This window comes from Lipophrys pholis (genome assembly GCF_963383615.2).
Source record: "Lipophrys pholis genome assembly, chromosome: 8".
NCBI classification, from domain to species: domain Eukaryota; kingdom Metazoa; phylum Chordata; class Actinopteri; order Blenniiformes; family Blenniidae; genus Lipophrys; species Lipophrys pholis.
The window spans coordinates 27,220,816-27,231,162 of NC_137630.1; the positions used below are offsets into that span (position 1 = coordinate 27,220,816).

The following is a 10,347-nucleotide window of genomic DNA, read 5'->3' on the forward strand; positions in this document are numbered from 1 at the left end:
CGAGTATCGCCAGCTGTAGGTGATTTAATATAGACGGGAGATATTTCAACTAGAAAATCTATTAAAAGCATTTAATTGATTTCTCCCCCTATTCAATCAAAAATTCCTACATTACCCGAGACAAAGAACGAGAAGACGAGCTGGAAAAATTCAGACAACAAAGACATTTTTTTTTTGTTGTTGCTAGAAATGTATTTTAGAAGTTCCATGAACTGCAGAGAGTGTGCTTACGTGCCAACAATCAAATAATGCCACGGTAACTGATCTGGTTAATATTACAAAGTAATTGCCTTTTGCAGGGGATTACTCAGAGGCAATCTCCCACAGTACAAACATTACACAGAGCCGTAAACACTGGAGTCGGCAAATAATCACATAAAGCAAAGATTACAGCCCGGGACAAACAAACCAGCAAAGTTTTCCGGATGCGCCAATGAGAGACGCTCTTAAAAAAAAAAAAGAGGCGGGGGGCAAAAAGCACAACTGGTCAAGACTACATGATGACGGGGAAACACGCAAGTCTAAACATTTACATCACAAATCACGACAATCCAACCTAAAAAGAAATGAAATACAAAACAGCAAAACTAATCGGTCATGGAACTCACACACATCCTGAAATGAAATGCCAAACAAGCAGTTTTTCAACCTCTGAGTGACACATGAGTTGAAAAACCCGCTTAAGAAATGGAAACAATAAATTTTCTCACAACAGGTGGGTAAACAAAACGTTCTGCAGTCTTCAACAAAGAGGACACGTTAAGCATTTAGTTAAAGCAACAACTCTACAAACACGAGGCTGCATAGATAGAAAAACCTACTATTTGGTTAAAAAAAACAACAACATGTAAATACAATCATTCCTCCTGTGAAATACTACCAATTCAGAGAGAAACACTAAAAAAAGGAGGCTTTTATTATGTTTTGCACAAACGCATCAGGTTGTTACTTCTCACTGAAGATGGAGTGGAGATTGGCGCCTTCATATTATTTGAGGAGAGGCGACGCAAAGAATTTGCCTTTCTGACCGAAATTGACGGCCGACTTGCTTTTGCTCCCAAATCTGCGGCAGACAGAGGACACAATGAAAATATTAATTAGGACACATTGTCGGTAAACCGGAGTCAATGACGGATAATGAGATTTTGCACAGTAGATTAAGTTCTATAAAAGATGTTTAAAGGAGTCAGCATTTATGTAAATCTGGATTACAAAAAAAAAAAAAAAAAGAGTAAAAGACGCTTGTTATGCCTTTTCTGAACACCTCAATTAATCGTGTGACTGGGAATGAGAGGACTGTGCTCACCTGGGTGTTAGAGTGGACTTCATGCGTTGAGACAGGGAGCTGGAGGACGGCGTTTTGTTGAACTGGTGCTCAGGGGTGGTCAGGGGACCCAGGATGCTCACTGAAACACCACAGACAAATACTAGCACCTCGACCAGACAACAGTATATATTCACTACGAGGGCGAAGGAAGAAATAGCGCAGGCATACCCGATCTGTCGGGCGTGGCGTAGCAGTTTGCGTTCTCGATGATCAAATGGTCCAAGTTGGGCTTCTCGCAGTCTGCAACCACAAACTGGCTCCAGTAGCCGACGGGCAGAGTCAGCAGCCGCTCCACCACCTGAGCACAGGGATATTAGAAGAAATGTTAAGAAACCGTCAGGGTTATTTCAGAGTGTTGCCTCATCCTTCATCATGAGCAAAGCGGAGGAGAATTACTGGAAAACACTGCGCCAGGAGGATTTTCTCGTGTGTAAAATTACGCAAAAGAGATGCGTGTCGGTAACAATGTAATTTTAAATAAGTTCCTTATGATTGCTATGAATCACAAACATGCATTTGGATAAAAAAATAAAAATTAATTAAACATAAGCTATGTTCTCTTAAGATACATTTTTAATGCCATATATTACTCAGATTTAAAATGCATGTTGAGTTTGAGTTTTCTTAAAGCAGCAGTGATTCAACGTCTAAAATATGCATTATTATGCATATGTGTTCTCTCTCCACTGCGCCTTGATGACAGTGATAAAGTCAGCTATTCTTGTGCTAATTTTAAACCTGCCTCTTTATGCAGGAGAAGTTCAGTGAAAAACTGCCGTGTCAATACGTCTCATTAGTATTAACCTCAGTGTTTCCAGAACGCTCAGTCCTGTATACACCCATCCATCTCTCCACACAACTATCTCATTCAGGATCACGGGACACCGGAGCTCGTCCCAGACGGCGATGGGCGAGGGCAGAGTACTCAACGTACAGGTCAACAGTCCATCACAAGGCAAACAGAGGTGGATAACCGCACACACTCACGCCTACGATGTAGGGGAGAGGGTGTGCCCGGTTATTGTAAATGCAAATATCTGGGTAGAAGCAAAACGCGACACCTGCCAGAGCGAGCCCCTTAATCTCCACCTGTGTGTCAGGAATCCAATGAGGAGGAGGCGGAGGCGGGGGGGGGGGGGGGGGGGGGGGCAGCCTGTAAATCTACGACTGCGCCGAGAGCAGACACACACACACTCACACATATCGGAAGATTTGTGAGCAGAGCAAATAAAAGATGAGAGTGTTGCCATCCATCAGGGCGTCTGTGCCAGAGGAAACACGCAGAATAATAGACTGTCACGCTACATGTTCAACCAGGGGGCTTTGTTTTGTGATGCCATAATACAAATTGTAATGTATAGCACAGCTGGAAACAACCCCAACCCAACTGCAAGTGTCACAGATGTTTTACTAATTTCCTGTCAAGACAGCAGCCTAAAGGATTGCAGGTGTTGGTGGATCAAGCAGCAGCAGCAGCAGCAGCAGCAGCAGCAGCAGCAGCAGCAGCAGCAGCAGCAGCAGCAGCAGCAGCGCAGTGAGCTTTAGCTTCAAAGTAAGAAAATCAACCCTTTTTTTTGTTTAACATCCAAGCACATCAGAATGCAGTTGCTAATGGCGTGGTGGAAAAGGTCCAAATATTGACGGACTACTTTATTAAAATGTGAGTTTGTTTTCCCTGTGCTTTAAACACAAACGCTGGCTGCTCCTTGTCAATATTACTGATGAAGTTGCTGGTAAATGAGCGCTCGCTCCCCAGACTTATGGACTGGTGTAAACACTAACACACCAGGACACACAGCCTCACCTTCGGCTGTCGTTTGGTGTCCTGTAGGATTGTCATCGGGTCCGGATTGGGAATGCCGTGACCCACGAGAGTCGGACCGAACACTCTGGCCAGGTTACTGACGTCCATCCGGGTGTCCAAACTCTCAGCGACTCTGCAACACACAATCCACAACCGTCAGACTTGCTCACAAGTGTCTCGACATCAGCAAATCAGATTCACTCGAGATATTTTGAAAATTCTGAGCACATTTTTGCCCAAAGCAACTACGGCCAATTAAACTCTGGGAAATTCAATTGGACAGCAACATTCAGTGAAGGTCAGTTTCAAAGATGAATCCCAACACTGAATTCTTAACAGAAATATGCAAATATGCAAGAAAACTTCTAAAAACACTACAAGAGTGTGATACTAAAAGGAGCGACGCCACTAACCGCTGCAGATGAAGGATCAGGAAAGCCAGTGTTTCCCTGTTGGCTTGCGGCAGGTCGCCGATGGTCTGGTATATCAGAGCGATGCTGTTGTCGTCGTCTGGAACCTCTGGAGAGCACAAAGAAAACAACCGTTAGTAGAGACCAAAGAGTGGGATGTTTAGTGGAGGTTTTAGCAAATTAAAAAATACATGTGGCTTCAAACAAGCACATGAAAAAAGGCCCCCCATTGTAGTAAGATGAAGCGGGTTTCTGTTTGTTTGTTTGTTTATAGAAAACTGCCCAGCAGGGTTTTCCCAACATCGCGCAGAATAAATTGCAAAATCAAGCAAAAGTGTTTAAGAGACCTGCATTTGATAGTCATTTCAAAATCAACTAAGCCTCTTTCATCCGAGTGCCACGCGAGTGGCTGCGACTACTTCCACACCGGACCGGCCTCATAGACGTACCGGCTGCATTCATGAAGGGGCGGTTGAGGCGGAAGGTGACAAGCGGCTCCTTGAGGTTCCTCAGGAAGTCCTTGAGGAGGCCTGTGATGGCGTGGATGTCGTCCACTTTGCTGAGGACGGGGACAGTCTTGCTGCGGAGGAATTTGTCTTTCAGCTCCCTCACAGTGCGCTCAGCTCCAGACAGACGGTACAGGCCAGCCTAGAGGGGGAGAAAAAGCTGCTTTTGACCTTTTGCCTGTTACGGGGTTGCTCCAGCAGATCATCTTTTGATAACCCCCGTCTCCATGTCTCCTTCCTCACAATAATCATGTCTTCTCTCACTAAATCAATGAACTCCTCCTCAGCATCCTTTTTCCTACATTTATCATCTCTCCTACATAATCAAACCACCTCCACCGCTTCTTTTCCACCACCACACCCTCAGCCCAGCAACGTTCAAGCTCTTATCTTTTGGTCAAGATGAACAATCTCCAGACCAAACAACATAACTGGCCTCACAACCACCCTGTTGACCTCGCACTTCTATCACACATCACTCCTGACACGTCCACCGGTTTCACGCTGGTGGGCGGCTGCAGATGAAGGATGAGGATGGCGGTTAAAAGATTTCTCTCCGGGGTGGGATTCAAACATCACGAGCTTCTTTCTCTAACCTCTAGTTGGACTTCCCTCAGCAAAATGAATAGAAATGGCAATTCAAAATGTTTAGTATAGAGTGATGGGACTATATTGTTAAGAAGCCTAATTAAATTGAGATTTTTTGGGGGGGGGGGGGGGGTTCCACAATTTCGACTTCATTCAGAGTGATCACGTCTTATGACACACAACGTTTTCACAAATGCAAGCTTTCAGTGTGACATTATCGTTAAGGCTACGTCACTAGTAAAAGGGTTGCTGGCTTTCAACATTGCATTATTGATCTCCTGACTTGGACTGGAACTCGTGTTCTCCGTTATTCTTTCATCATCAACAGGATGGGCTACCTCCTGATGGAACGGGCACTCCATCTCATGTCCAAAACAAAATGCAAGTAGTGATTATTGCCATTATGAGGCAACCATTTTCAAACAGACGTAGGCGATTATACAAGACATCACTTATGATTGACCACAGTCCAGTCATTTTTGAACAAGCGCTAGAGGAGAAACCAGACTAACATGCCGTTTATTAACTAAAACAATCTCTCAAAAAGAAATTATATTTTTGACCGCAATTTTTTTTTTTTTTTTTTTTTTTAAATCCTCAAATTCCCACATCAGAAGCAGAAATATATCACTGAAGTCACAGAAACAATAAATACTTTCATTTCTGTCATTGTGTGTATAAGTCAGTGACGCTCCAGCTCAAAATCTTGGATCACGAATTGGTGCAGGCAACAAAATCTGAAAAGTCGCACCTGTCAGGTTTAAGAGCCACGCAGAGAAAGTGCATCACGTACGAAAGCAACAGAGGGGGGCAGCCCAACGGTGGTGAATAGGAAGAAGCCAACACTTCATGACAAATTCAGAGGAAGAAAAAAAAAAAAACTGCCATAGAAGGAGCCAAGCATAAAACAAAGGAGGGAAGAGACAGCACAGTCATACGGCAATCAACGTATTTGGAGCCTTTCCACAGCCCAATTACCAATTTAATCTTGCAGGAACAGATTGTAAAATCTTAGTTACAGCTCTCTGTTTCAGCTTGAGGGGAAGACATTAAAAATAACTGCTGGGATGTGCGAGGCATTACAGTGCTTCACATTTCTGCATAATATTAGGATAGCAGAACGCTCACCTCGTGCAAACCCCTTTGCTCAATCTCGCTGATGCAGTGCACCACGAGTGGGGGGATCATGGGCGAAGTGTCCGGGACGTAGTCTGCGAGCACACCCTGGGAACACGAACGCAAAAAAGGGGTAAACACACCTCCAGTGCATTTATAAAGCGTTTACAAACATATGCAGACAAAATAGTGAAAAGGTGATAACGCACCTCCCCAATTTTGACAGGGGTACCACCCAAGTTGGGGATGCACGGCAGGGGGCAACGCTCGCGACATTCGGGGTGTGAGACCACCCTGCAGTCGCGGCACTTCAGCGAAAGTTTGCCAAACTTGATCTTCTTTCCGCAGGGAACACAGGACTCGGGCTTGATGACCTATTTACATAAATGAAGAGCAAAGCGGTTCAGACAGATGAATAAAATGACAGGTGCAGCAAAATATATATATATATATATATATATTTTTTTTTTATTAATTGCTTGCTTATGAAGATCAACATTTGCAAAACGCTTCAAGAGTCCTTCAAGGCCTTTGCACAGCTGCTGTGATCAGTTTTCAATGTCATTTTGTCAAGCAAGTAACACTTCATGGTATTGGCTCCATCTAATATAAGCAAAGAAAAATGGGACAGCCATCATAAATACATGATTTCACAAAGAACTGCCTTGGGGGGGGGGGGATTCACATACGAACATTGTTGGACGGATTTTAACACATCAAGAAGACTGAAAATGCAGCATGAATCATTTAGTGGGAAAATGTGCTTTTCTAGTTAGGAGACCACAGTTTGTTAAAATGGACAGACTTCTTACCGTTTTGGTGACAAACTCATGAAAACGGACGCCGCTTTTGCCTTGCGGGGTACAGGGCATCACTCTCCCTCCCTCAGGGTCGGCAGGCTGCTTGAAGACATCCTCAGACTTGACGGATTCAGAATCCCACTCCATAGCAGCTACAACACAGACGCAGAAAATCAACACCTGTATTGTCATACACTGTGAATATTGTGCGGCGAGGACATTTTATTGTCGGCTACTCCAACGCAAGTCTATTCAAGTCATCCCTTCCCTGAAGAGAGTCACGTCCCATTAAAATATGCAGGGAATTTACTTTGGTTCAAATGTGAGAGAGCGCCTCGTTCTGATCTCGCTAGCCAAGTTACGGAAGATGGATCTGGTTTTGCTTGAGGGCCAAATTAGGCAAATGAGAACGAACAACCTTATTTGAGTGGGCTCAGATATAATCCCCAGATGATCAAGTCATGTAAAAAGACAAGGTTTCTGTGATGTCCACAGAATTAAAAACCTCTGGATCCTTCAGAGAGCTCCGTTTCAGAGTTAGGATTTAATAACGAATTTTTTCTCTCTCTGACTAGTACTAAGCAGAATAGAAAGAAAGAATTCTACAAATGTGCTCAAATAAAATTCAGAAAAGAAAGCAAGAATTGACTGAGGAAAACTGATTCAGTTACTTCATGTTATATTTAAACTCAACATTTAAGTGTCCAAGTTGCTTTTGCTGAGAGGAGTGATGCTGCATCTCTATGTGTGACGACCCCATATCCAGTAGTGCAGGTTATTTTTTGACAAATAACTGCCGTCATGGTACATAATCATTCTCTTAGAGTAGGCTACCATTTCTGTTAAGTTAGAGAAACACTGAATTAAGTTCCATGTTATTTTCCAAAGCTTATTTCCGGAGGTCGGGTCGGGACCACAACGATTCATTTATCAATTTATGTCATGCAACCAGAAGACATCTTACCGGTCTTTCCCCTACTACGAGTCCAGTAAGGAACCGCCTCAATATTGCAAACTGCCTCCACAGGCCCACCGTTGGCAGGAACAGTCACTGTGGTTGTTGTCACAAAGCTTTCATTTCCCTGTCGCAATAAAAAAAAAAAAAAAAAGTTAATCAGAATGGCGTCATACAAATGGTATGAAAACTCCAACTTTCTGTTGTGATAAAAGTCACAAATATTTATTCCAAATTTAAATTGTTGCACACTCAAGTGCCTGATATTTCATAAATTAAAGCATTTATAATGGCACCATTTTCATACTTTTAAAAAGTACTTCATATGTACAAAAGAATTACCACTGCTGAAGTCAACCCAGTTGATCGAGACCTTTTGGAAGCAGTTGGAGGACCTTCTATGTGGTTTCTCGAGGAGCGCTGAAATACAGAAAGAAACACATTAAACCCAGGAAACACGGGTCACTTTTCAATTCCCAGCTTTTAAATCTGTTCAGCGCTGACATCATAAACATACCCGCTTTTCTCGCTTCTTGAGTCGCGCTGTCCTCACATGGGAGGAATCCCAATCCTGTCAAAACCAAGGACATTCGTTTCGAAATCAGAGACTCTCAAAAGTACAGTAATACCACTTCAATGCTGGATGGTGCAGGAAAAAAAAAGGACTTACCAGAGAGTCATCTGTTTTGTCAAAGCTGATGTCCGACAGGATGGAGGCAGACTCGTCTATTGTCACGAGTCTGTCAGGACAGAAAGAAAATACATTCAATATCGTTGAATTACTCGCCACACATTAGGTTTGTTCAGAATAATCTATGAGAACATTTGAGCAAATGCTTAAACTTAAAATAAAATATTTTGTTTTTTTTAATGCAAGTGAAAAAGCTGTGAAAACCAAACAGGAGCACAGTTTAGAAAACAGGACTGAATATTTTAAATATCTTGTATCTATGAGTTTCTTGCCTTCGGCTGGTATTCAGGTGGGGGGTTGCCTGACAGTTAGTGCTGAGGAAGGCCAGAGCCGAGCGCTGCTCTGCACTCAGCTGGATGCTGTTAGAGGATCCTTCACTGGTCAGGAGGTCCCGGATCAGCTGAATCTGACGGTCCTGCGTTGGACAAATCCAAGACATGAGAGCCAGCGAACCATCGAGCCCGACGGCAAACCTCTAAATGCATGTGCGTACCAGCTTTTCACACTCTGCTTCTGCTTTCTGTCTGCGGCGGATCTCCACGTCCACTTGGTTGCGGGCGTGTTTCAGTTTGACCACCAGAGCCCCCTTCTCCGTCTCGTTTTTGGCGAGAGACTCCTTGCAGGAGCCCAGCTCCAGCTCAGACCGAAGCCACTTGCGACGGCAGTCATCGAAGTTTTGTGCCATCTGAATGAAGTCTGGTGGAAAAACGGAGACATTTTGTAACGAGGCTGACAACAACACAGAGGCACCTGCAGTTAAAACGATATGACCAAGAACCATAAAACACTCACTGGGTTCAATGTTCTCGTTGAGGAGGTCAACATGCGTCCTCATCGTGTCGTACATGCCCTGCAGGCTCAGCACCGCAGTCTCCATGGTGAAGTACGAGTTTACACTCTCTGAAGACGATGTAAAAACAGGAAATAACATGGGAATTTTACCGGAAATGGTAGCGTATGCTATTTTAGTTTGTATTCTCCCCCTAATATTATTTATGACTGAATCTGAACTTATTGAACAAAGTTTCAGTAAAGTATCTGAGCTTTGTTTTCTATCATTTTGTGTTACTTTGGGAGCTAGAAAATAGCTTTAAACGCTAAACATTGAAGGTTTCTCTCTCTCTGTTTTAAATGCGATACGACGGTTACTTTATGACAACACTGTCCCAGTCGTTTTGACATTCCCCGCTCACAAACAACACCCAGTTACAAAAACTCACCGGCGTGGAGAAAAGCTGTGCAGTTTAACCACTCGGCGGTGTGCAGAAACAAACACAGGCTTCTTTTGACCCCGTTTCTCTCTCCTCAGTGAGCTCGGCGCACCATTGTCCTCATCCTCGCGTAGCCGGAGTCGTACTGTGCGCGTTACGTTTCAAATCCCGCGACCAGCCAATCAGTGAACAGAGCTGCTGTGACGTCTACTGAACGGAAATGAAACCACTTCGAAATAAAAGCTTCTTTAACGGTCACTTAACAAACAGAAAAAAATTAAAATATATATATTTTGATGTAACTGAGGGATAATAAGAATCGTACAACTAATTCATTTTATAAAGTATTTTGAATAATAATGTGTATCACAGAAAATATATATTTCGATCAATAATGAGAAAGAAAAGGATCGCTACGTTAAACTTCCGGTCAACACTTTCAAAATTGAAGTAATTTACTGGTCAATAGATGCTGATTTTCTTTTTTTTCTTTTTCAAACGTTAAAGTGGAAAAATGAAGACAGACTGCTCTTTATTCTTCATGGAGGAAGTATGCATCATCAATGAAAGTGTACCAAAAAAAATATAACGTTCATTAGGGCTAGGCTTTAGACTGGTGCAACTGTAATTACTAAAATACTTGCATGGTCTTTATAGAAATGACTCTCATGTATTGTTTTTTTCTTGTTTTGTCCAATCCAGTGTAAAAACTTTACTTTACTTTACTGCAGATTTAACTGTAGAATAAGAAACAAATAAGACCACTGAGGTCCTCTGGAAGAGTTTTACTGAGTGTTCCCACAGTCAGCTTAAACAAGGTGAAGCAGCTTTTAGTTCCTATTCTCCTCACATTTGGAGCAAACTTCTTGAACACCTGATGACACACTCACTTCTTTAAAATCAGATATTAAAACAATATTATTGGCAGGGGCCTTCCAA

General features: G+C 42.9%; 1 protein-coding gene across 1 annotated transcript; it reads right to left on the bottom strand.

Moving 5' to 3' along the window:
• Positions 1 to 142: 142 nt before the first annotated feature.
• racgap1 (Rac GTPase activating protein 1) lies at positions 143 to 9,555 on the bottom strand. The gene is made up of 17 exons (XM_080468775.1): positions 9,418 to 9,555; positions 8,990 to 9,097; positions 8,691 to 8,893; positions 8,470 to 8,612; positions 8,177 to 8,246; positions 8,024 to 8,077; positions 7,849 to 7,926; positions 7,516 to 7,633; positions 6,564 to 6,703; positions 5,961 to 6,125; positions 5,764 to 5,859; positions 3,991 to 4,189; positions 3,545 to 3,650; positions 3,132 to 3,264; positions 1,496 to 1,625; positions 1,307 to 1,406; positions 143 to 1,063 (listed from the first exon to the last, which is right to left on the bottom strand). Exons 2-17 carry the CDS (start codon positions 9,072 to 9,074, stop codon positions 988 to 990), a joined length of 1,896 nt encoding a protein of 631 aa, XP_080324901.1. The 5' UTR covers positions 9,075 to 9,097; positions 9,418 to 9,555; the 3' UTR covers positions 143 to 987.
• Positions 9,556 to 10,347: the final 792 nt, after the last annotated feature.

Bases quoted from the DNA above. Each gene is read 5' to 3' on its own strand.
- racgap1 (XM_080468775.1), bottom strand. From the start codon at position 9,074: ATGGAGACTGCGGTGCTGAGCCTGCAGGGCATGTACGACACGATGAGG. The intron at 4,190-5,763 runs GTGAGCGTTCTG...CTCCCCCTCTAG, and splicing joins AGCAAAGGGGTTTGCACGAG to GCTGGCCTGTACCGTCTGTC. The intron at 1,407-1,495 runs GTATGCCTGCGC...GTGGTGTTTCAG, and splicing joins CGCCACGCCCGACAGATCGG to TGAGCATCCTGGGTCCCCTG.